The sequence below is a fragment of the Seriola dumerili genome, unplaced genomic scaffold (genome assembly GCF_002260705.1).
Source record: "Seriola dumerili isolate Sdu_G_001 unplaced genomic scaffold, Sdu_1.0 BDQW01000290.1, whole genome shotgun sequence".
NCBI classification, from domain to species: domain Eukaryota; kingdom Metazoa; phylum Chordata; class Actinopteri; order Carangiformes; family Carangidae; genus Seriola; species Seriola dumerili.
In genome coordinates this window covers 4,080,204-4,107,829 of record NW_019174545.1, presented here as the reverse complement: position 1 = coordinate 4,107,829, position 27,626 = coordinate 4,080,204, and the positions used below count along the sequence as shown (strand labels likewise).

General features: G+C 40.7%; 1 protein-coding gene across 2 annotated transcripts in view; it reads right to left on the bottom strand.

Annotated features, from left to right (window-relative positions):
- Positions 1 to 26,624, bottom strand: part of fbxl17 (F-box and leucine rich repeat protein 17) — a 211,750-nt gene extending 185,126 nt beyond the window's left edge. For both annotated transcript variants that reach the window (XM_022757844.1, XM_022757845.1), the window contains exons 1-6: positions 26,491 to 26,624; positions 23,572 to 24,080; positions 22,230 to 22,610; positions 21,920 to 22,042; positions 21,494 to 21,751; positions 21,186 to 21,317 (exon numbers count right to left, since the gene is read on the bottom strand). In XM_022757844.1, the coding sequence (XP_022613565.1) occupies positions 21,186 to 21,317; positions 21,494 to 21,751; positions 21,920 to 22,042; positions 22,230 to 22,610; positions 23,572 to 24,060 (1,383 nt within the window). In that variant the 5' untranslated portion in view covers positions 24,061 to 24,080; positions 26,491 to 26,624. The remainder of the gene's footprint in view (positions 1 to 21,185; positions 21,318 to 21,493; positions 21,752 to 21,919; positions 22,043 to 22,229; positions 22,611 to 23,571; positions 24,081 to 26,490) is intronic.
- Between the last annotated feature and the right edge of the window lie 1,002 nt (positions 26,625 to 27,626).

The window sequence follows — 27,626 nt, the reverse complement described above, 5'->3', positions numbered from 1 at the left end:
CTGGGGGAAATGGGGGATTTGGGGAGATGGGTGGGAGACGTGGGTGAGCATGTGCCTACGTGCCAGGTCAGCTAGGGTCTTATGGCAGCGGGAAGATGGGAGATGAGAGAGACAGACAGTGGAGGATGGGGGTTTTGGGAAGCTGACTGGGCTCAGGAAACACAGAGAGCAGAGAATCAAACAGTGACTCTCACAGAGCTCAGACACACTCTTGGGCTTAGCAGTGTGTCTGAGCTGGAAGACGAGAGAGGGAGACCTGGAGAAAGACAAGAGGAGGCAGAGAAACAGGGAGAGATAGAAACAGACAAGCATCCTGAAAAGGTAACAGCAAAAAGCAATTTGTCATCTAAGGTTCAGACTTTCATTTTTGTTTTACATGTTTTGTTTGTTATCTTTTTTTTTTCCAAAATAATATAGAATATATAATATATCATAATAAAACACAAATTAATAAATAACTGAACAAAGTATAAAGTATAATCAAGACCTCACAAAGTATCCTATGCTGACTTGCAGCACCTGAAAGTTTTTAATAGTCAACGGTATGGCCAAATTTCAGTTAGTACTCAAAAAGTAATGAGGTTTTGTACATCACTCTAGTGAGGAGTTGCAGTCAAGGTGAGTCACAGCTTTTCGTTGCCGTTTCTACAGCAATGAAAATAGGGACGCGTGAGTGACATCATACAGGCAGAAAACAATAGAAGACAGGCTGACAAACAGCTCGTCAGACAAAAGTGTCTTTAATATCAGATACCACAGAGTACTAGCCAAAACAAGGTTGGAAACAATGACATATTGAAAAGCAGACGCTATTCCATCTGCAAAACCTGTGTGTTTGCATGTGTCTGTGCACACAATTTTGTGTGCCTCTTTCATCCATGTTGGATGTCTTCTTCTCAATCTGCCTTCAATGGGCATTGTGAAACCTCCCAACATGAAACCATCTTGTCTTTTTTTTTGCTGTCTGTACAATCGTGACACAGGAACACAGCAAAAGATAGTCAGTCTTGATTGGTCCCTGTGAGACGAGCACGGTAAACCCCTTCCTGGGGGCAACTGGCCCCAAACACCTTCACGGGATTAGGGTGTGACCTGTAGAAAGGCAGCAGATGAGCAGGGATGGACACACACTGGGCTGGAAAGCCACAGGAGTCTTGGCTACAGAACATCTAAGCCTTGAAAGAGGCCTCAACACAAGCCAACATATCTGTGTGTCTGTGCATGTGTCCAATTACTAAGCTGTGTTTTTCTTCTGTTTGTAAGGAGGTGGCCTCGTATGCAACCTGTTTTATTCCAGCTTCTTTGGGGCATTTTATGTCTTTATTACAGAGCTGACTGTCAAGAAATTACTGGAAAAGAGGGGATTGACCAATGGGGAAGGACATGCAATAAAGATCTATGACCTGACTCAAATCAGGGATGATGTAGTTCATGGTCAGCGCTCGTTTTAGTAGTTATTTTTCGCAATTAGTGCTCAGAAACGGGCAGCCTTCTACATGATTTGAGGACCCGACAGGAAATTAATACTGTTCATGGAAGAGTTAGGGTTAGGGTCATTTCTAACATGACTTTTAAATTCTGCAGATAAATTAAGTTTTTTAATCCAAAGTTTTAAGGCAGTTAATCGCATATCATCACCACTTTAACAAAACAAAGCATATCTATGGCTGTGCACATAAATTAACCCTAACTGCCACAGTTATGAAAGAGACAAGTTTTCAACGCAAAGGCAAAATAAAAAGCAAAGAAAAACAGACCAAGTGGCTATATGTTCTATATGTGAGAACTAAATTAAAAATAAAATGTGTTGTAAGTACATGTATGTGCTGTACGTATGTGTATGTGCTGAGGCAGTGAGATGATGCAATATATATATATATATATATATATATGTCTAAAAATAATAATCCAGTAGGCATATTGACAGTTTGTTGTCTAAATGTCAACATAATGATACAGAATCAGAACAGTGAGAAAATGTTCTTAATCACAGGTACATAATCGTGTACTCTGGCAGTCTGTGTGAAGTTCATCTGTACAACTATAAAACAAGCAGACAGACTCTGCTGCTTCCCTCTGGAAAATAAAGTCAGGCCACTGCCAGATATCAAGAGGGAGCTCTCTTCTGTTGTTAGAGGAAAACTTTGATCAAAGTTATTTCTCCTCATCCATCTCTGACTCTCCTGGCTAGTCATAAATCATCTTCACTGTGCCAACTGTCAGGCTCAGTCCCATAGCCGTGAAGAGCTAATTCACCAGCATAACGCTCTGAGCTGATCTCTGCTCTGCTGCTTTTCGCATGGAAAAAAGAACTGTACGCCATTGTTCTTTTAGACTCAAGTGAGTGGTCTCAACCCCAACATTTGTAAATAAACGAACTATCATGACCTTGATTGTTATTATCCTAATAAATTTACAGAAGGAATAGAGACAAAATGTGTAATGTTTGTCCAACAGTACAACAGCACACAGGCAGTCTGCTGTACGTCAGTGGTTAATAACTGTGGCTACCGTTAGTCAGAATGATTGATTCCCAAGTACTTGCAATTACAGGGGTCCTGCATATACTTACACATCAGAAAAAAATAATATTTTTATGTCTTTGTACACAAGCACCCAAAGTGATACCAAGTTGAAGTCTAGTTGACATGAATGAGACAAACATTTTTAGCCTTTAACTCCCTCATGGACTACAGTCATAAAATTATTTGCTTGGCTACACTGAGTTCAGCCAGAGCATATCTGCAATGCTAATAAACTCAATTGGCACTGGCAGGTAATAGCATGCTACTGTAACTTTTCTACCTCAGCTCAGCACAGCTCAATCAGCCCCCGCCAGAGGCCTCTCTTCTACGAGTCCCCGCGGCTCAGAATCAGCAACTTTCAATCTCAGTGTGTTAGCACGCGAGAAGACGCAACTGTACATTTGGGATGGGTGATGAGACAAGCAGACAGCACAGCGTGAGAGTGAGAGAACGGCAGCGCCCGCACACACACACACACACACACTGTCACACTTACAAACACACACATTCTGTCTAATATCAGCTCGGTCCCCGACTCCCTTTAAGAGACCTGAGAGCCAGAGAGGGGGAAATAAATACTCTCCTTTATTACTGGGAGAAAGACAGAGAGGAGAGAGGAGGGGAGGAGGAAAAAGTAAAATAGAGAGACAGGATGAGACTCTACACATACACACACAGAGCCATGACTGGCGCTACCTGATCTTGCTAAATCCCATATAGCAATGGAGAACTCCCAGTCAGCAAACCTCCCTCACCCCTGTCCTCTCATACACTGTCAGCTGACAAAGTAGAAAGAAAGCCTCCGCACACCATATAACACTATAGTACAATAATATACAAAGAGTGGTTACTGTACAAACCAACATGTCTCACAATATGAGTCAAAGATCTGTTTCTTCTGTACCTCCAATCAAGCTTCTCGTGTGTAAATGGGTGCGGAGAACTGAATAAACCGTGTTTGTTTACAATGACAACTCCATTGGGTACATTCACAGACTAATATGAGCCTACTCCATTTTAATCACACAGTGGCGAGGTAGGCTACTCTAGCAAAGTGCGTTAAATCTAGATAGAAGAATGACTTCCTTCAAGTGTGATCAGATCTATATAGATTGTAAGCCATGTCAGACCACAGATGCTTTTTATCTGGACGATGACACTACCACATCATTTGAGAAAAAAAGAAAAACTTGAAAGTTTGTCATCTCATATCTCTACTTAGACAATTTTCGACTTTAAAACTTCTTCAATAAAACTTTTTTTTATTGATTTGGAAAAACTGCTTCCTAAAGAATCCAATTCTATTTGTGTTGTGTTGTAGCTGATGTATATACTGTATATAAGTGCGACAAATTAATAGCTAATTATAATTAATAATATAATTATAGCTAACTATTAATAGTATATTCAGCTCCATTGCTTCACATTGTGTCAAACAGATAACAACCGGTTGGTTACATGCTCTCATGCACACTTCAAGTGATAGGCACACAGAGAGGGCCAGTAAAAAGACAAGACAGGGACGGCAAAAACGTAATGAATTTTTTGATGGTTCACCAGCCCACCGGTATGGTGGGATTTCTCCTGGTGCTCGATATGCCAGACGGGTCCAAGCACAATGGGCTTGTGAGAGAGAGAGAGAGAGAGAGAGAGAGAGAGATGTACTGCCCACAGCTCTACAATGTCATACGATTTTATTCATTTGGAATAATAGAGAAAAAAAAGAACAGACAATTAACATGTGGTGGTTAATGTTGACATTGTGGCAGGCTGCCACAAATAAAACAATGTTTGGGAAATACTGCAAACTAATTCAGTCAGAAGCTCTTTAAAATAAGCCTTAATAATCAGCCTTTATTTAGCTCCTCTACCCAGTTGTCAGGTGTCACCAGTCCTGCAGGTTTTTTCTCCAGTTTTTATTTTGCACAGCTGATCCAATTAAAGTTCAGTGAAAAAGTATAGCCCTTAATGTTATTTTCATGTTAAATGGATTTATCAAGTCTTAAACATTACCATTTCCTGACTTGTACATGGCATTTACATTAACAATGTAATTCATAATTACATCTACACAAATCAAAATTTTCTAAAAGCTCAATATTTCTAAATAATCAGCAAACAACATATCAGAATAGGCACATTGCTATCTTCTCCTGCCAGCAGAGCCGCAGAACGACAGTTAGTGAGAGGGAACAAAGTCAGAAGTGAATCGCCCACGCCGAACTTGCTTTTAAAACGTGGGGAGAGACCATTTTTGAAAAAAATGCCATATCTGCTCCATGGTGCAAAGACTTGGTAACCATGATCGATTAGGCAGTGAAAAATCTGACCCATACATTCAGCATGTTTAAGACCATTGATAAATGACAATGAATAACAGCTGGTTCAGATACTGTGAATGCACAATCATTCAAAGAATCCTAAGACCTGCCAAACTACCTGCATCCTCTTCCTACTGTTATTTCCATTCTCCCACCTCTTGCTTTTTCTATCCAACCAAACTGACTTAACAATCCCTATATCTGTTCTACACAGCCAGACTCTGAAACAAGAGTGAGAGAAAGAGAAGGCAAGGATTCTCACTAAATAATATTCCCTTGATACAAGCCTGTAGGAGGAGGAAGGAAGGTTTCCCTGACCTAGTGCCATACCAAAGGTTCCCTTGCATCCAGATAGGCCCTTTACAGTCAATATGGGCGCCCCCTGGCACATTCCAGTGGTGCCCCACATAGTAAAGGGAGAAATTTCAAAGTGTATATATAGGCTTTGCAATTCTGTGAATGTGTGTGTCCCCAGTTGTAGTAATCCCACGCTACTCTGGCACGACTCCAGCAGACATGGGAACACCACAATGGATTACTCAAGGAAGAGAGGGATTTACAGAGGACGAGAAAGAGATCAATGGAGAAAGGTACAGCAGAAGAAGAGGTAGCGCAAAGGACTTCCTGAATACCATTAGCCTGTATCTGCACAGTCACAGTCAAAGAGGGGTAATCAGTTTAAGATTACCATTTCTATCAATACAGTTCAGATAGGGCAAGAGTATAAAATGTACAGGAGTAAAAGAGAGCTCGGCAACGCTGTAAAATATTATGGGATAAAGTTGACTCAAAATCAACTGTTTTTGCTAATTAGGAAAAAAAAAGGAAAACTGCTAAAATGTGAGGATCATAAAATAACAGTGGCATTAACATTGTGAAGTGAAAGTGACTTCTAACTGATAAATGCATCTTATATCATTTAAAAAAAAGGTTATTTGATATTATATACAGTATATATAAATATTTTCATCAAAACTTTTGTTCAGTTCTCAAGGCTCACCAAATCCCACTGATTTTTTTGTTCCAGCTCTTCTGGGGCACACCTGATTCCATTAAGATGCAAAGAAACAGTGGAGCCCTCAAAGGACCAAAAGTCCTTCTCCTGCAGTGTTCAAGCAGACGTTTGCTGCAGATTCAGACCAGGCAAAAGCAATAATTAATGCTGTCCCAAAAAAAAAATTTAATATCGGACCACAAGAAATTATCATTTTCATTACTGGTTAATCTGTGGATCATTTTCTCTATTAGTCATTTACTGTTAAAAATGTCCTTTTACAATGGTCCATGCCTTGGCATGTTTTGTTCAACCAACAGTCCAAAAGCAAAGATATTTAATTTACTCTCATACAGTATATGACAAAGAAAAGCAGCAAAACATTCCTTACATTTCAGAAAGTGAAACATGAGAACATTTGTAATTTTTGCATGAAAAATTATGAAACAATGAATCAATTATCAAAATAGTTGCCAATTAATTTTCTGGTGACCGACTAATTGATTAATCAAGTAACAGGTGCAGCATATCATATGCGAATGTTTGAGTATCTTAATCTTTACAAGAAGAAGTGCGGCTACTGAGCCAATGATTAGTTGCTAATATTTTCAAAAATATATAGAAAGAACATATTGATCTGTGACCTTAAAACTGCACATTGAAGTGTGTTTTACCCTCACATCTCTAATGTATACTGTGAAGGTTTGGGCAGAAATGGCACCGTCTAAACCAATCACAGATCGGTTAAATTGGTTCAGGTGTGCCAGAGCAAGGCTGGAGCAAAAACTGGACGTTTTGAGTTTTTATAACAAGTACGCTGAAGCCAACAGCTCTAATAATGTGAGATGAAAAACGTGTCTCTCTCTCTCTCTCTCTCTCTCTCTCTCTCTCTCTCTCTCTCTCTCTCTCTCTCTCTCTCTCTCTCTCTCTCTCTCTCTCTCTCTCTCTCTCTCTCTCTCTCTCTCTCTCTCTCTCTCTCTCTCTCTCTCTCTCTCACACACACACACACACACACAAGGAGACATATACAACCCAAAACCAAGGCTCACAGTCATGTGCTAGCTACCTTGCTCTCTCTCTCACACACGCGCAAACACACACAGAGCACATCACCCTCCCACTAGCCTCAGCTGCTCTTCTACCTCCCACCACACTGACCTTCACCTGTCACACAGGCTTCATATTTACTGCCACTACAGCCCATCTGCCCACACTCAGCCCTGACTGTCAATCAGCAGCAAGCCGCCTCCCCCTCTGCCAATCCATCAACTGGCATAAAGCACCAAACCACAAGACTCGGCACAAACACTGACATCAAGAACAATGATCCGATGCTTGATGGCTTGATGCAACTTTTTGCCAAACTGATACCTGCTTAAACTTTAGGCACTGATCAGTAGTTTGTACAGTTTTTATCCTACACATTGTTTTCCTGCAGAATTAAAATGGATGATCTGGAACCCTTTGACACTAGGTTCTTTTATCTGTTATTTGTGTTCCCTTACGAATTAAAAACTGAGCTTCCAAGTGTAGAATCAGGCCTCATGCTTCACCGTACAAGAGTAAGGATTAGAAATGCATTAACCATGAACTCCCTCCAAAGAATGTACATTACAGGTGACAATTTGGAGCAGGCTGGTAGCGGGAAAGTTGCTATATGATCAAAAAGAACTAATGAAAAGTGTCAGCATCTGGACACTGCATACCACCCATTGCCCAATGTTTCATAGCATGCAGCTATGGGTGTCTTTTTGAATTGAAGGTGATGAAGGACAGATGTGAAAATTGAACAGCCACACCCTCAGCAGTTTTTTTGCTTTGTAACATTTTGTATCAACAGTACATCTAATGGGGTGCCGTGTCTGCCAGTTGTGTGCAGTCAGTTCTTATTAGTCATAATTTTAGTCCTGTGCAGGTATAGAAAGGTCAGCTGCAAATATATTTTGTGCAGACACACATATGTGAACACACCTATGTTTCTAGTAATGGCTCATATTTCCCTTCCTTTCACCACTAGAGAAGTGGGGCAAATGCTCCAGGTAGTACAGCATGGAAAGAGCTTACATGCGCGCGCGCGCTGCGCACGCACGCACACACACAACACACACACACACACACCACACACACACACAACACACACCACACACACCACACACACACACACACACACACACACACCACACCACACACACACATTAACACACACACACATTAACACACACACACACATTAACACACATATCCTCCCCTGCAGGTAGTAGTGCCTGGGTAGGGGGGCCACTGGATTCAGCCCCCTGCATCTCAATGACAACCACACATCCACAGGGATTTATCTAAATGCAAATCAGCTGTCTTCACTCAACAACACACACATAATTTACTTTGCATGGCCCAAAATACACGACGCAGCCAAGTACCAGCCAGCCAGACAGCGAGTCAGGCAGCCGGGCGGCCCTTCGGCTCTGCCTTCCCTTTCATCTGTGCCCTCTGGAGCGTGCTCATTTTTACCGAATTCACTTTTAATTGAGAGCTAATTTAGCTAAGCCAAATTTCACAACGGAGGTAGATCAGACGGGAGCTGAGGAGGGGAGCAAAGGGAGAGGAGGAGAGAGGGAGGAAGATTCACAGAGAGAAGAGGGGAACGAGATTTGGAGTGACAGGTGACAATAAAATCTGCTGTTCATGTCAGTCTCTATTTCAAAGGAGAGAAACAGTTTGAATGATGGGAAGAAAGAGGGCGAGGAGGGAAAAATATGAGGAAAAACAAGGTAGAAAGGTATTTAATTTGTTAGCAACTACGCTTGAAAGACTAATAGACATTTTTGAATAAGAAACAAAATCTCCCTAAGGTCTGCATAAGACAGTCTGAAACCAGCTTTTGAAAGTTGTCATAACAAGACAAAACGTGTTTTCATTGCAGCAGCAACAATGTCAATCGAACTTGTGTTCACCTCAATGACCTATGCTATCCTTCCATGTGATAAAGTCGTCCAAGAGCAAGTGCAAGGTGTCTATGAAGCTGCTAGGCCCTGCGACCTGTGATGTAAACCATGCTGTAAAGTGATATATGCTTCAAAGGTTATCTGGGGTCTTGGCGATGGGGAAACAACCTCCTTGACGCTGCCTGATGCTTTCTCCACTTCTACATAGCTGTTAATTAGTCCAGCTAAGTGCACCATTAATCGATTGCTTGTCTCTATGCTATATCTCATAACGGTGTTGCACTCTGACAACGCCAGGCGAAGAAATGTGAGGTTCAGTAAGTCACACTTTTCCACTGGTGAAATACTGGTGCTGGAAGGAGAGGAAGCAGAGAGTAATGGCTGCTTCTCAAAGACAGGAGTGGGTGTCGCACTGATGGCAACTGAGAGGAGAGAAAGTGCTGCAGGGTTGAACATTATTGACTTCGATTATAGTAACACTCTGGATGAGTGGAAGAATATTTGGACAGCTGTGTGCACTGGGGTGTAACTATGTGCATCCGAAATTCTAACAATGCAGATATGATTACTTCAAATGTTCTGAAACACATCACATAAACTCTTCAACTCTAAAAGAGACAAGTGACGAAAATCTCAAGTGAAAGAAAATAAAAGCCCCCTTTGGTGTAACAAAACATGACTAGTGATGAGGAAACAAAATGTGCTTGTTGTTCAGGAATTTCCATCAGATTGTAGACACATCTGGAAATTTCTTGCATGTAACAGACCACAATGTACAAATCAGGTACTGCCTCAACAAGTGGAAGGCATGCTGCTAACCTGCCAGCTTTTTAGAATCTGCTTAGTTGTTGACTGGTGAATGGTAAACAATACAAGCCAGAGAGATTGTGTAGATACATGATGGGATTTAACTATGAATATCTGGTACTGAATTTTTTCTACGTTTTTTATTTGGATTTGGATACATTCAGAAGAGGGCTGGGCTGCAAACAGAGATAAGTTTGATTATGACAGAAAAGTAAAAAATCACAGAAATTCTTGGGTTGTTATTTTAATATGTATCTCAAAAAAAATTATAATATAAAGGCTTTGCTTTTTAAAGTTGGTGACACACACATACACACACACACACACAATCTGAATTTGATAAACAGTAACTGTTTTGGTCAGTTATAAAGCTGACCAAATATTTGCTGGTTATAGCTTCACAAACACTACCTCTGGCCTCCTTTTCTCAATTTCATATGATATTAAAATGAATATGTTCAAAGTAAGAACTCACTTTTGGGGTTTGGAAACATGTGATGGGCATCTATCAATTCTGACATTTTATAAAACTGAATGATTGATCAAAAAGCCTTATATTACAGTGTTCAGTGTCCAATTATCCACAGCAAATAAATATTTAACCTAAAGCTTATAAAACCGACCACAACTTTTAATATACTTCAGAGTAGAAAAAAGCACAGCACCTTCCAACTCCCATTTCAGTCCATCAGTAGAGTGACAGCCAATCATGGCTGTACTTTTAGAACATCTGAATAATACTAAAAAGTCTCTATTCAAACTTTAGCCTTGTAAACTATCCGAGTATATTTCTGTTGGCATAGTCAGAAAAAAAATTACTTGATTTTTAAAGTGGAGGTGAAGGACAATTTTGTTCCACAATGCAATGTACGTAAGAACGGTGAATGGTGGTTTGACTGCTCCAACAACTTAGAAAACACACCAGCATGAATACAAGTTCTGTGACGTTTCTCCTATTTTTTTTTATGTATATTAAATCATAACTTAAATCACCTTCAACATTCACCAAATGCCCTAGTTAGCTACAAATCCAAATTTTCAAAGAGAATTTTACACGGCATCAACCATGAAGCCAACATGAACCAATCAATGGACAAAATTTCAATGTGATGCTGACAATCCACACTTGTACAAAGCAGCATCTCACTGCAATGGTGAAAATTCATACACACAATTAAGTAATGTCTGCAACCAAATGAGCTTCATATGACTTTAACCAACAACAACAAAGAAGCAAATGTTCAAAATTGCATAAAAGACAACAACAGAAATGGAGCAGCTTGATGTGCAGCTGTCAGAGAGGTTTTTCTGACGTCAAGTCTCACTACAGTAAAGGCTTCAAGCCTCCAGAAATAGCCTGGCAGGTCTCTTAGAAGCCCACTTCTAGGAAGGCAAAAAAAAGGGCTCACACTACTCCAGAGCATTTCAGCCAGCATTTCTAAGCTGGGTTGTCCTTGAAAAGATGGACAAGCTGCAGCGAGCCAGAGGCGAGAGATGGACAGAAGCATAGAAAAAATATAATGAGAAGACAGAGGGAAGCATTGTAGAGCAAGCAAATAGAGACGGAGCAGGGGATGGAGAGGAATAAAAACATCTGAAAGAAAAGTGACAAACCATTAGAGGGCTAAAATAAATGTACTGTACTGAACAAGAGCAGAAAAAAGGCAGTGGAGGAGCATGAGAACAGGGGCAGGGGATAAAAACAGAGAGACAGAGACAGACAGAAACTGTACAGGTGAGGGAATCCCGATTATAACGTGACCTCGTTAACCCCAGAGGCTCGTTAGCGTCTCATTCCAGCAGCATTCTCCAGGCCCATCCTCTGTCACACCTTCATTAAGCCCATCGACCCACTGTGCTTATTAAACACATTCATTACCCCAAGTATTGAACCGCTGCTGCTATGCCCGGCCCCGAATGCATTACAGGAAGAGGCCGAAGGGTGACGTCTGGTGGAGGGGTGAAATAGTAGATGGGGGGAACTGCTGAGGAGGGGATGGGTCATGCACACAAATGCACGTTCATACAGACACACACCTTTCTGCCTCTTATCAATCATTACTAATGAAGTCAAATTAGAGTGGGTTTGGCCTCTCGATCACAAAGAGACGGAGACAGCGGGAGGAGAGGGTGACAGAGGGGGAGGAAGAAATTGAGAGGGAGGATATGGCTTGTTTGAGAGAGGAGGAGAGTGATGGGATGAGTAGCGGGAACATGAGCATGAAAAGATAAAAGGAGTTTTAAAAAAAGACAGCAGGTAGACTTTCTCTCTCTGTCCTTCTCTGTTTTAGACTTCTGTCTTTTCTCCATAAAGCAGGACCGAGGCGAATCCCCAAGGAGGGCTATTCATCATGTTACATACAAACTAGTCCACTGGGCTAAAGACGAGGCCTCCATTCTGGCTTCGGGCTCCCGCTTTAAATGATGACATCATTTCTGCCCTTCTCAAACAAACGGAAAACTCATCATCAGAGAGAGGGAGAGGGAGAGGAAGAGAAAGAGAGCGCAAAGAGATTAAGAAGAGTAAAGGCGTGAGCAAGGTGTCGGAAAGGGCCATGAATCATAGTGACGTCCCTGGCTGGTTGTCAGGAGCTGCTGCTGTCTGGAGCTGGATAAACAGAGGGCCTCAAAAGCAATGCTCTTTAAACACTGGCCAGGTCAGAGCCCAGCACTGGCCCTTAGGAGAACACAAATCTGTGCCAAATTTTTTTTTTTCCCCTCCAAATTGATTGTCAAAAAGTTACTGGCTGTTGTTTTGCCAAAACCTTTCTAACTTGCTGCAGGCTATCATGGGTGACCAACTGACAAAGTGTCAAATTCAGAGTTGCTGTATTGTACTTTAAGTGAAAGTACAATAACTGGTTTAAAAATTCACATGAAGTCACAACTGTAGATTACTTTCTCAATAAGTTGTCTACTCATTCTATCTACTGCTACAACTAACAGTTATTCTTAATGTTGATTAATCTACCAATTGACTTCTCGATTAATAGATTGGTGTATGAAACATATAAAGAACAGTGATAAATGTCCATCACAATATAGAGCACAAGGTGATGAATGCAATACCTCGCATCATCCAGTCAACAATCCAAAACTCAAAAATATTCAATTTACTATAATGTAAGATGAGGAGAAGCAGCAAATTCTCACATGTGACAACACGGAACAATCAACTGTTTGGCATTTTTGCTTGAAAAACGAGTTATCGATTATTGATTGATTATTAGGGTAGTTGACGATTCATTTTCTTTCAATCGGCTGATCAATTAGTCTAGTGCAGCTCCAGTTCCGTCTGTAAAATATCCAGCAAAAAAGTCTAAAACCCAAAGATATTGTTTACTATCATATATGATGAAGGAAATTTTCAAATCCTCAACTTAGAGAAGCTGGATGAGGGAATGTTTGGTGTTTTTGCTTGAAAAATGACTAATGATTAATCGATTATAGAAATAGTCTCTTGATCGAGTAAAGGATTAATCAACTAATCGTTTCAGCTCTTCTTAGTTCCCCTCATATTCCCCTGTTTAACTCTTAACTTTACAATTTACAAAAAAGTGTCAGGTTAAAAAAAAAAATCAGAGAGTTGCAGGCTGGAAGGCAGGATAAATTTTGCACAGCCTGCACACTAGCCATCCAGTAAAAGAAAAATGTTCCAAGCAAGAAAAAAAAAAAAAATCAAATGTGGGTTTCATCTCAGCTTTGCCCCGATCTCAGGCTAGAGTCCTCCCATGTGCTCAGCCAGAATAAGTACTGAACAGAAAAGGAAACGAAAGGGAAGTCACATTAACATTAACATTCTGCAGTGCTTTTCCTGGTACCCTGGTAGCTGTGGGCGAATGCTTGATAACGTAATGAAGATGTGCGTCGCTACATCCACAGCAATAACTGATTACGACCTTTGCTGGACTACCAGTGCAAAATCACACACAATTTAAAAGGACATGAAAGGTACAAACAGCAACCACCCACTTTGCACACCTATATTTGGGCAGGAAAACACAAGAGTCAAAATCAAACTGACTTAAAAGGAGTTCTTGTGAATATTCCCGTCTATAACCTGTTGCAGGAACATAAACCACAAAGGAGAGAAGCCACAAAGGAAATTAAGAATGTGTGTCATTCAAATATTATTATCCTCAAGTTTTTAAAAAGGGGAATGGAATCTTTTATGTGCTGTCTAAGTATTAGAGGAACACTCTAGTTGCATTTTGCTGCTTGTTTTGTCCACTGCTCGCCCACCATTGTATTGCTGCATCTTATCCAGTCCTACTACACCCTCTGCAGGTGAAAATCAAGCACACCATGCAAGAGCACTGGAACTGGTATGTCTACAGCTGTACACATGACATCAATTCAATACAAAGTACATTATTTGTCCCTCAAGAGGCAATTTGAGGTGTATACGAAAACACCCCAAAAAATTCATTCATATACATAAAATCTAAAACACAAAATATGACAGTATAAAGATGAAAAGGACAGCATATACATAACAAAGTAAATTGACCATCTTTGAGATTATCAGACTGTCAGTCAGACATTTGCTGAAAGTAATCATCAAGGATATGTTTGGGGTAACTAATAATCATATGTGCCTTTTGGAGGACTTGTTCAGTGTTAAGCTGTTCTCTGTGTTTTGTCATTTTTGAGCTGAAGTTAACAACACACTGCATTTGGTGCTTGTCATTCTAAAAAAAAAAAAACACATATAAACCAGTAAACAAAATACTTTTGATACAAGATGTAAAAAACTACTCTAAAGGAATTTAGACACTATGCACAGAGGAATGTCATGATGCCATTAAAACATCCTCAACATCAGGACCTACTGCAAATTTACCACTGTTACTGCTGCTGCTATTATTTATATACATACTCCCGCTACAAACTTTTTGCCCCCCAAGGCTTTTGAGTTGTTGAACACTAGAGAGCCTTTCATTCCCTGATCCGCTAACACATTTCACTTTTTATGTATTTTTTCAATGGGTGTCAATCTAAGAGATCAACAAACTAAAAATTTTAATGTGCAGTGCATCTCGTTCTCTTTGTATATGGCAATAAAGTTTTGGATCTAACTTCGACTGATAAAAACTATTACAACTACTATTTTCAAGCCAGCAAAGAAAAATGTAGGCATTACCAGAAGAAATCTCCTCCACTACTTCAGCTGCTCTCCATTTTTGCCCTGCCAAACAAAGATATTTGACTTTGGCATAACCATTGTCATTTTTGGCATTGTGTCACTGTTAAACACTAGAGAGCCGGGCTATGTTGGCTGTCCCACTTCTCCAGTAAAATGTCTGTCATTCACTTGACTTTGTTTTCTCTCCACAAGTTAAATACTTTTAACATTTCTATGAGCCATTCAAGGAATCCAAGAGAGCATCTTGCCACACCAAGGTCTTTGTCTTTTTTTTCAAGAAGTAATTCCACCTGTGTTATTGATAGAGTCAGGGAAAAAATGCCAAATGTTGATGCTGAATCTTTTCTCGGGGTAACTAATGTTGAAAGGAAAACACTGTAGGAAGGTGAAATATCGCTTTAGAGGCATGCTTCACACACTCACATTTCTAAAAGGGCTTTCACTTTCTCTTTCTTTCTCTCTCTCTCTTTAAAACTTGTTTTGTTCTTGGGCAGACGGCAGAGGGAACATATCGACGATGTCTGTGTCTGAGTGCAGCCGGCTGTCCAAGTTAAAGTCAGTGCTCATTAATGCACCTGATTACTCTTCAGGCAAAGACCGATCAGCAACCGACCCAAACACACATACACACAAGCACACACGCACACGCACACACTCACACACTCACACGCACACACACAGAGAAGCATTTTGGGGACAGGGATCGATACGGAGGCACTTTAAAAGAGCAATGAAGAGGATATCAGAGAGAGGAATGTGCTGTTAGCTTATACTACACACTGAGAATGTAAGCAGTGGTAATGGTGAAAATAAAACTTTTAAAGAGTGTACAGATCAGATCATTTGTACAGATCATTTGGTCTATAAAATTGCATCAAACTGTGAAAATGCGAAATTGAATTTCTCAAAGTCCAGGGTAACATATTCAAATACCTTCTTTTTTCTGAACAACAGTCCAATAAGAAAACGTATTCAGCAATCAACCATATCATAGGGCTTTATCAGATGATGAAGCTCAGTTGATAAAGATGATGTAATACATTTAAAAGCTCCAGAACAAGAGTAAGTGAACATTGAGTTGTTTTGTCAACTGCTGTTTCCAAATTCAAGGGCGAATGGTCAAGCTCAACAAAAGTACTGTCTGAATCATAGAAAACTAGCAAATATACACATTGAATAGTTGGAGTTGAATGAATTTCTTAGCAATTTTACTCAAAAAAATTACTATGGGAATTTTCTTGCAAGCAAAGTTATATTAATATTCAGTTAATGTGGTGCGTATTCTCAACGTAAACAAAGGCATTGAGTGCACCTCCTTCCTTATAACACATTGTCATGGCCAGTATTTGAAATATGTCAAATTCTGCTGTGCTCACAGCCATGTTTACTGGCTTCAAGTCTTCACTGACTTTGTTAGCACATTGCTAAATTTCTTTGCACATTATTGCTGCCAACTGTTGAACAATGGAAGAGAGTAAAACCAGGACAAGCTGTTAATCGCACCCCATCGTGCAACAAAACAGGGGCCCGCTCATAAAAACATTGCTCTCCAGCACAACTAGTGGTTGATTGATTAAGTGATTAATCAACTATTTGTTTTGGGTCTAACCAAGGTATGGCCCGTAGCACCAACATTTCACATTTCATAAGGAAAATTACAACAACAGATCCAGAGATGTATAGTGAAATAAAGGGGAACGTAAGGAATAAAACATTTTGAAATGAAGGAAAAATATTTTGTGGGGAAAAATAAATAGAAAAAGCAGAGGAGGGCAGATTCAGGATTATTGGGTATTCTCCTTGGCATGACATGACATAAACAGACACATAAGCTGACAATATCTCCACAGCTCTACACAGTAAATTCCATCTTGACCTTACCTACACATGGCTACCTCCCAAATCCACAGAGACAGACAGACAAAGAGAGCGAAAGACAAAAAAGAGAGAGAGAGAGAAAACTAAAGAGACTTCTTGATGACATGAAAGCATGGAAATTTTGGATGAGAGCGGAGCTTTTCCTCACTCTGACAGACATAATCCACCGCCATTAGCAGTTAAACTGACTAAATACATCATACAACATCTGACATTCAACATCCTGTTAAGTCTAAACTCCTGTCTATAAAGACCACGGGGGATTGGGGGAGATCTTGTAGAGAAGATGGACAATGCACCGTTTGTGTGAAATGTGTGTGTGTGTGTGTGTGTAGTTGTATGTTTGTGTGGCCGGTCAGTGTGGTTCTGTTTATCTCTAATTACAGTCAAATATATGAACAAAGTTTCCAGAGGAGATTCCAGTGCAGCTGGCAGCCATTCAGTTCAGCTGCTCCAGTGTGTATGTTGCTTGTCTCAGTGTTTTAACTAGGCCTCTGTGTGTTTTAGAGTGTGAGTGTGTGTGTGTGTGTGTTGGCTTGTGTCAAAAGGTCTATCCCATAATAACTGACAGCTATCATTATCACTTCCTTTGTCTTTGCTCTCCATCTAATCCAGCTAATTAAATCTGCTAATGTCAATATACAATTCATTGTGTGATTATGCCTGATTGGGCCGGTGCAGCCTCGCTGTCATTCCCCCTGCCAGCAAAAACCCGACCACTGACAAGCTAGACAGACAGCCAGTCAGAGCAGGAGATGAGGCCTCCTTCACTGACCGATGGCCAAGAAACACCATTCACATTGACAGTTCGTCTTTCTCAGTGTTTCATGTTGGTCCTCAGACAAACACGTCCCTTCCATTCCCAACGCCGAAGTGAGAGAGCTGGAAAACGTGGTGAAAGCTTGGGAGGGAAGCTCTGATTGTACATGCAGAGTGGTAATTACATCTAAATTGAGGGCACATGCTAATCTATGTTAGGTCATCTCCAAGTTCCACTTACATTTCCACATTTTGGACTAATTAAAACTGTAAATAATCAGAGCCTATGTGTGTATGTGTCTGTGTCTGTGTGTGTGTGTGAGTGTGTGTGTGTGTGTGAGGGAGAAAGAGAGAGAGAGTGCGTAGGCAGACAAAATGTCTTTGAGATGAGCCAGTGGAAGAATCTTCCCATCACACTGCTGGGAAATTAAGTGCACACTCTTTGATTTTAACAAGACAGGAGAGCAGATAAAGTTTTTTTTCTTAAGAGAGAGGAAGAGAAGAAAAGTGAAGAAAAATGCTTCACTCGCAAAAATTTATGCAGATTGCGACGTGTGTTTAATTGAGAGGAACATTCAAGCAAAGTTACCAACATGGAAAGACAGGTGACAAGAGGTTTTTGCAGCTTATAGTTCGTCCACCAGTTGGCCTATGAAACTGACAGAACTGAGAGTTAAACTTTCAGGGCTGCCTCTCCCCCCTACGGCAAATTGAAGTGAGATGAGGAAAAGGGGAATTTGCTATTCTCAGAGCCTTTGCCCTTCGAGGTGGTGGAAGAGAGCAGAATATGAATGGGGGAAGAGGGGAAAAAAAGACTTCAGAAAATGAAAACAAGCCTTGAAAGGCAACTGGTGCAATATAACCAACTCTGGCATAAATACTAGATGAACGGCAATAAAGAATGCAGGGTAGATGTCAAAAGGAGTCGGGTACAGAGACACCAGAGTCACCTGCTTTTCACACAACACACTTAGCCCAGGGTTATTCGTTGCCCTGGGCTGATATGGCCCCGGGCTAATAAGCAATGAAAGAGCAAGCATCAATTTGTCACCTGTAAACAAAATTTGAAGACACTAGTCAGAGTTGGAGACATCTTCAGCGTTGCACTAAAAACTTTTATCTATCATTTGTTGAGAAAAATATCTGGTGTGCCCTTCAAGATGATAATTATGACAAGAATTTCTGCATTACCTTTTAAGTATGTCTTTTTCAGTTAAAGGAAAAGTAGGAAATTTCACAGTTGCACATCTAGCATCATAGCAGGACACCAGACATATCTCCACTGCGCTCCAAGTCTCCAAAAAGTTCCTGAACTTTTCCTCAGTTAACTAAAAACCATGATTTAGAATGTTGTGGCCTAAAATTGAAGGATACTGACAAAGGACACAAAAACAGAGCAACATTGGCAGAATTGCTACTAATATTATTAGTGCTAGTAGTGTTTAAATATTTCCTGCAGGGTACACAAGGTTATTCAGAGGGTCTGCTCCCCCTTCCCTCCAAAAAAAAGCTATTTAACCATTTACAGAGCTGGATATGGACTTAACACAGAGAAAAAAACCCTCCAGCATGGAACTGAAACCACAACCACGACAAGAAGAAGGCAAGGAAAGACAGAAAAAATGAATGTGGGTGTGCACATGGCAAAGAAAAAGGGAGAGGGCGAGTGAAAGACCACACAGAAAAATCCTGCAGCGATTCAATTATTCAATTTTGGAGAAGGAGGAGAAAGAGAGGGCAGATCGGAGTGAGTGAAAGGCTCATCCTCATCTGTGACCGATTAGGAGAGACAGAGACAGGATCCTTGTACCACAAAAGGCAGCAGAGAGGAGAGGAGAGAAAACAAGAAGAGAGTAGAGTAGAGAGGAGAGGAGAGGAGAGGAGAGGAGAGGAGAGGAGAGGAGAGGCCTTATACAATATAGCCTTTAAGAGGCTTTCACTGTAGTGTCCCATGACTGTGCAATTCATAGCACACTGAAAACTGAAAAGCCCATTTCAATGCTGTTCCCTGGATCAATTCATGTAGAGAACAAGGGTTGAGCCCACACAATGGTCCCAGAAGTGATCAACCATTCAGTTTTTGCATAAACCTTTTCAGAAAATACTTATTCCACACTGTTTCAAGTTCAGACCTTTTCAGTTTGTCTATGAACAGCTGAGCCAGAGTGAAATAAGATCCTCAAAGTACAAGTGGTTGAATCACCAAATGAATTCCTCATATGTGACATAATATCTATAGTTACTGCATTAAAGCCAACAGCCTGTACAAAATCAAAATATAAAAAAACAGCATTGGTGGTCATGCACATTTTTTTGACTCATGGTGCCTGTATATTGAACCAAACTCATCTGGAGACTGTAATTACAAACATTTTCCGAGGAAGCAACAAAATCTGATTTCTTTTTCTAGGAAATTGAAGGAGAGAGTTTTTCAAGCTGTCAGAGAAAATAAATGGCCTCTGAGAAATGATATGTAAGTGTTTCTGGGTCGTCTTAATTCCTGGAGAACTTAATGACAATTTTAGGCCAAGCAACCAGAGCACCTAGACATAACAATTCCCATATAAGCTCAGCCCATTTCTCTCCACCCTAATGACAGGAAGCTAAAATAACTGTGACGATCTCACCTCTTAAAGACGACTGAAATTGATACTGTGGCGCTGAAATGTTATCAGCAGCAATATTAATCTCTCAACTAGTGGTAAATGCTAATTTCATATACTATTAAGTTGATGAATGGGGCTTTAACAAACTCAGCTATTGTTAACAACTTAAAGCGGAGTAATTCATCAAGGTCATAATTACTCATGGGCTGCAAAGAAATATTAGCAGGAGAAAGGGCAAAAGCATTAGTGAAAAGATAAGATCTAAATAATAGGAGGTTCCAGGCAGACTTGCCAAATGACTATTTATCAGAATCCAGCAGTAAATACAGTTAAAGAAGATATACAGCTGTGATTTGGTGGAGAAATGCTCAACTCAGCATTAGTATCAACAAGCTGTGGCCTACAAAAAGAAAGCAGCTGGCAGGCTGGTTTTAGAAATTGGAAAACGGTGACATCTAGTGGTGGTTTAAAGTAGCCTGTCACTCTTCAGTACCTGCTTGTTTCAGTTAAAAGAAATTTGAAATTTCATGCCATGTTGATAATGTATAAAACAAGAGTAGATGTTATTAAACTTATTAAGGCATCACATTTTCATACATTAATGAGTTGCAATAAATGATTAAACTGAAAATGTACAGACCTCCAAGATCTGATCAGATCATCACACAGGTAACCTGTGGCTGTTGGCTGTTTCTTGCCCAGTGATCATAATTGAATATCTTAAAGTTACTCAATTTTCAATTGATACTAGGTTAAAATTGAATTTTGGGAAGGGGCAACCTTTCGTATTACATTTGAATCAAGGATTTTACCTTGTACCATGATTGTTTATGTGTGCCGACTATCAATCAAACTATGATGAAGAATTTCTTGAGGCAGTTGCATGCATTTGTCTGCCAAAGCAAGAGTGAGTAAAAAGAAGAAGAGCAGAAGAACAGTTCTCAAAAACAGCTGATTCAAAGAGGATAAACTAAAATAAGTATATCTGTATTTTAATGCAGATGTAGCCTGGCGGGCCACAGTGGTCTGACAATATTCCTATAAACCCAGAATGTTAGTAGTAGCTCTTACCATGTAGTAGCTATGGATATGGAAATTGCCAAACAGAGAACAACAGACAATTGGGCTCCTGCACGAGCAGAAGCCCTAAGGCAAGCAGGGAGAAAAAGCACGACAATGAATATGAGACCAGAGGTGCTGGACTGACCAGTTTGTTCTCTTGCAAGTAGAGTCTCTGCAGTTTAGGGCATCCTCTAGCCAAAGCCACCATGCCTTCATCTGTGACACTGTAGCACTGACCCAAGTGGATGTCCTTCAGCTCACTGCAGTGCTCTCCCAGCTGAAGGTGGAAAGGAGAGATTAAGATTAAATACTGGAAAACTTCACCTGAATCATTTTATTGGATTATTACTTCAATTTTTATTTGGGAATAAAAAGAACAAATGAGACTGATGTATGACAGACAAGCAAAAATCTAGACTTTGAAACAAGAGGCTTTGGATCTCTTGTGTATACCTTTTTTAGAGCGTCGTCTGTTAATTTGTCCTGGTTGCCCACATGCACCTTCACCAGCAGAGGGCAGTGTGTAGCCAAGGCCGACAGGGACATGTCACCTAACTGCTTGCAGCGGTACGCTGTATACTTCTGCAGGCCAGGACAATGAGAGGCCAGGGAGGACACACCATGGTCATGGACCCCTCTGCAATCTGAGATGTTAATCTCTGTCACATTCTGCCTCCGAGAGGCTATTTTGACCAGGAGATCGTCGTTTACCTGGGGAACAGGATAACACAAGGACACATGAAAGTCAGTCAAAACAACAAAGCTTTTGATCCCAGAAACAGTTATCCATCCTGTTGGAAAGACACTAAAGCCTCTCCTGTTCACTGAACAACTGAAGACAATAGAATCTAAGACAAATCTATTATGCTATATGCTCACTTGTTGTAGGCCACTGAGGTCGATTTGCTTCCAGAACTGGAAGTCCAAGCAGAGGTCCCTCCAGTACTTACAAACCAGAGAGGCACACAGACAGCGCTCCTTCACTGTCAAATGGGAGAGCACCTGCAAGGATGCAAAAGAAGATATTAGACACATAGAGGAACCATTCAACAACAATTATGGTGGTGTAGCTCATTTGTGAAAAACACAATAACAAACTTAGTACAGCACTTAGCTCTGGCTTCATATTTCAATGTAGAAAAACCAACAGAAAAACATCAGTAAATATAAACACAAAGAAAACTCTAACCTTAAGAAGGATGGAGGAAGGCAGGTGATTGATGCTTAGGTGATCAGCAGCATCAGAACTTCTAGCCTGGCATTCGTCATAATGATGCAGGCAGCAGGGGGATGAGTCCGAACTGTGGGGCAAATCTGCATGAAGACCCAACCCGCAGCAGCCATCAGCAGGTGAGGAGGAAGAGGAGGAGGCAGAGGAAGAAGAGGAGGAGGACGAGGGAAGCGGACAGAGGGGAAGGTGGCAGTGGCCAGTTTCAGAGTTCGAGGCAGCCTCTCCTCCGCCTCCTCCCACTCCTCCATTCTCCAGCCCTCCATCAGGGGCAGCGAAGGCACAGCGTGGCTGCTTACAGGGGGTGCACCTCTGCACCTCTGAGCACTTCCTCTTACACACCTGCACCCAAGGACATACACAGATCAGTCAAGTGGAGAGAAAGCTCCTTCAGGCAAGTCAAGGCAGATTTGACTGTAAAGTCTTAAATTACAATTACAGCGTGAAATAACCTTGCATCACCCATGTTATGAAGCATCAATTAAAAAAACAGCAGCCCTGACCCTGGATCGTTAATGAAAACAAAATAAGACAAAGACACAAAATGTGAAGCTTTGACTTGTGACTGCAGTTGGAGACCCTGTGTAATCCTTACATTTGGAACACTTAGAATTTGTTGGACAGAGCAATAAAGTATTTCAGATTTTTTTTTTCATCTGTACCGTAAAAAGAAGCAACCCCTTATTTGACAGAAAGTAAACTTGTTCTGTATTCAGAGGTTTCAGTTAAGCTGACACAAGAGTTAGTAAATCATGACTGAATTATGGGATGAGCTACTCCTAGAAGATTCCTGTGTGCTCTTACACAATTGCATATTTATTTTACTTTGGTACAGCTTAACACTGACACTAGGAGAGTGAGTACAAGTGGTAATCAGTTGAGTTTTCCACCACTTATCCTGAGCAAAATCATCATTTTTTTTTAATACGTATTATTATAAATAGCTGGGCTGCCTTCATGAGGTAAGGTCTTGGTCAACAAACACATTTTACCCAATTGATAGCTTTTAATGGTCTTTCGAGGTAATGATCCATTAGCCATTAGTCATTGCTCGAAATGGTGTCAGTGGCATCATAATTGTCCCAAATATTATTTGGTCATTAATAAGAATTTAAGAGATCCTTCTACATGACAGCATTCATCTGGGGAAAGATAGATTTTTGCAGAAAAATAACTGATCAGTCTGAATTCTATGACTACTTATTAGTAAACTTAGAACTGGCAAGCACTGGTAAATCATGGCTGTATCTTCACCAGCTACAACATTTGGTATAGTTGGTGAAGCACCACCTTAGCACCCTACCATCTCAGTGTAGTCGCTGGTACAGCCAGGCACAGGCACAGGTATGGGTACGGTCACAGACACCCCAGCAGTTCGAAACAGCGCTGGTGGTGGAATCAGCTTGGCAGGAACAGCTGATAATAGGCTCCTCCCCTGGCCTTCCCAGATAGATAGCTCCCTTGGTGACAACAGGAACTTGGAGCAGTCCTCAGGAGACGTGAGTGTCGCGTATCGTTCGGCAAGCTTCGAGGCAGCTACTGCTCCAATGCCAACACCACCCACACCGGGGACACTGATTCCAGTGACGCTGTTATGACGGCACCCGCTGCCGTTGACACCAGCCTCCAAATGGTTGTTGTCGTCGTCAAGACTGCTGCTGTTGCTGTGGACAATGAAGCACAGCATACAAGGCCCCTGAAGGAAACAGTTCCTCTTCTTCTTCTTCCTGTGATGTAATTTGCGTGGCCTCTTCTTCAGGCGGTAACCATTTTTCGAGAGAAGATGGCCCATATAGATGATTCACGGAAACTCTAAAACAAACAGAGTATATGCATCAGTAAATACATCCTTAAAAGAAGGGAACTGCATCAATAACTTAGGAAACAGTCAAGTCATTGTGTATATCCAAATACAAAAAGATAATCATATTTTTCATCACTCTCCCTTGCTGCTCTTGAGGCGAAGCAAGGTCTATCTTTGTGTTTCCCCATACAGAGTAATTTTGCTGATTTGGAGGGATAGTGTCACAAAGAGGGATTTTCATACTAAAAACACTGTAAGTTCAGAGGGTAGCAACTTGATTAGCCTAACTCAAACTGCTGAAGTCCTATAATATCTTCAGCTAAACTTCAGAAAGCATTTTTGCACAGAGAAAATACTGTGGATATTTTCCCCTATCCCTTATATTGGAATCACAATAGAAAGAGTCCATGGTCCATATTGACAGGAAAAACCTTTACAGTTTAGATTCTTATCCATCAAGCAATACCAACAGGCAGACGTCTGACCAGTCCAAAATTCATTTTGCAGCATGACAACAACCCAAAAGATACAGCCAGAGTAATAAAGAACTATCTTCAGTGACCAGAAGAATCCAGTAACAGATGAGGGCCACCGCAGAGTCCTGATCTCAACATCATGGAGTCAGTCTGGGATCACATGAAGGGACCTGTGGCAAGTTCTCCAAGATGCTTGGAACATCCTGCCTGCCAAGTACCTTGACAAACAGGACACAAGTGTACCTAGGAGAATTGGTGCTGTCTTAAATGTACTCAATGCATCTTATTTGAGCTTTTTAAAGCCCCTTAAAACTTTTGCACAGTACTGTACATTATGACATTGAGTATTAAGACAGACCTGAAAAAATGTGGACCTATCCTTTAAGTGTCAAGGACAATTAAGATAGATCTATATATACTGAAACAGCTGGGAATATATATGATGCTGAAAATAGACTGATGCTGGCCAACACTATCATTACACTCTTCTCCCCATGTAGTTCACATTACCAGAGTGCACAGCAACATCTTAGCTTGGTATCACAATGAAATGCTGTACTTGTTTGTAAAAAGCAATCACATCATGAGTGTGAATCCTAAACCTGTACATCTGTTATTGAGAGTGTCATGACATTCTACATCCTCTGTTGGTATCTTACTGCTAATGTTGTCCAGAAGAATTTACTCAGCAAAGCTGTGAATATTGCCAGCAAAAAAGTTGGTATTCAGTCTCTGTGACACTTACAGAGCCAGTGCCCTCTCAAAAACTCATAATTTGCTACTTTATACACAATACCCAATGTTCATGCTGCTTCAGGCCCTACCATCAGGTTGACTCTTGGTGGCAAGAGTAACAGAACAAGGCATTCCTTTATCCCATCAGCTTTTGCACCCTATTACATACAAGCATGAGTTGCAGCACTGGGGGGCTGGTGCACATATTCTCTTGCAAAAGTTAATCTTGTGCATGAAGCTTCTACTTTAATTTTCCCTAGGGGATAAATAAAGTATCTATCTATCTACTTATTTATCTATCTATCTATCTATCTATCTATCTATCTATCTATCTATCTTTTAGCACTTATGGCAGAACAGCTGTTTATGTTGCACATAGTAATTTGTATATTTCTGTGCTGTATTTATACAAACACTGATTTCTCATATTGACTCAGCAGGACAGTGCTGTGCCTGGTCCGATTAACACATTAAGGTACAACAAGACGGGGGCAGTTTAGTGGTTCAAGTAACACACATTTGTAACTAATCACCTCTGGGCAACCTAATCCAGCCTCTTTGGTGTGAAGTGTATAGTGTTGTATATTGTTTACTGTTGGTGTCAAACATGTGGACTATGTCTAAGATTGCTTGCTACTTGTTTTTATACTTCATCATTGAGAATACACTGTTGATCAGTTTCCCTCTGGGAAAATAAAGTGCATCATCAAATCTACAGTACAGCACACAACAAAGTAGTTATAGCCGTGTTTAACCCTCACTCGAAACCAGTTGACTTGTATTATTTTGTGTTGTCAACACATTACTTGTCGCATATTATCATCCTAATTTGATTACCTACGGTAGAATACAAAACAGTAGATTTGTTATGGAAATTGTATTACAATAGTCTATCAAGGAAACAGCAGCGATGCATCGTCTGGCTGCTGCCGAATGAAAACACAAAGATGTAAACAGTGAACAGGTGGTCACTTGTTTAGCATACAGACACACACACAAAGCAGTCTGAACGTGACGGCTGTGTATTGCCTGAAATGGCGACAAGTTTATGTGTACATTTGTTCCAACTTAACAACATATTTACAGCCCACTTGGAGGAAAAAAGACACGGTTCCCGTTGCTAAGCCAGGTCAGCTTTCTGACAGGCTAGCTTGCTCCATCACTAGATGCTAAGTTAGCTGTAGCTCGAACATAAAACATCTCTCACCACTTCACACGGTGCTCCCACACTCCGGACGGTGCTCGCATAATACTGCTATGCTGCACGGTCGGAATGAGCGCTGACAAGTCCCGGCAGGAGAGACGCGGACGCAAGAAACCTTGCTACTGAACTAGCGTAGCTCTGCAGCTGCTGCTGCTGCTGCTGCTCTGCTCTGGAGGACAACACTTCCGCACCGAGACAGCAGCGGGAAGGAAGCCGACTAGGGCGATTCGTAATTCGTCATGGGTGCTGGGAGAACCTGCAGCTGTAGGGCCTAGAAGGAGAAATGAAGCCTGAAGTAACTGTGGCTTGAATAATAGTGGAAAAAATACGCAGTTCTTTTACTTAGATAAAAGTATCAATACCATAACTTAGCTCATGTAAATACTCTGTTGCAACTACAAGTCCTGCATTCTTACTTCATATGTCTTAGTTTGCGATAATGTTACCTGTACGTAAAAGTACAAAAGTTTTAGCATTAAAATACACTCAGTTGGCAGTTTATAAGGTACACGTAGCCAGTATTATTAATGCAGACTAATAGACTTAAAGTCAGTTGTATTTGTCTTAGTCCATTGAAGGTAATAATGATCAGTTTTTATTGAAATTGTTGTTGATAGTTGATTCAATGTATGATCATTTTCGGGGGGGGGGGGGTTTAGGCCTAGTTTGTGGTGCTGCTGCTCTGTATGGCATTATACAGAGATGTTTCTGCTATTTATCCTATCTTCATTGATATAAATGGGGTGAACAAAATGATAGAAATGTTAAAAATAATAATAATAATAATAATAATAATAGAATGCTTTACTGGACTGCATTACCTTTAGCTAGATGTACCTAATAAACTGTCAACTTAAAGCAGAATAAATTTGAAAAATAACCTTGATGATATCAACATACAGGGTTATGTCACCTTGAACTGACAGAAGAATGGTTAGGCCTGCATTCGAAACTACACAGAGCTGTGGTTGCTGCTGTACACGCCCAGTGATGCCAGTTTTTGTTTTCTGCATAATATAGTCATTAACAACTGACTATATGTATTTCTTTCCTACTCAATTACGGTGACAGCCCCCCGCCCCTTCCTCCCTCTCTCTCACTCCCTCTCTCCCTCATACACACACACATACACACAAAAT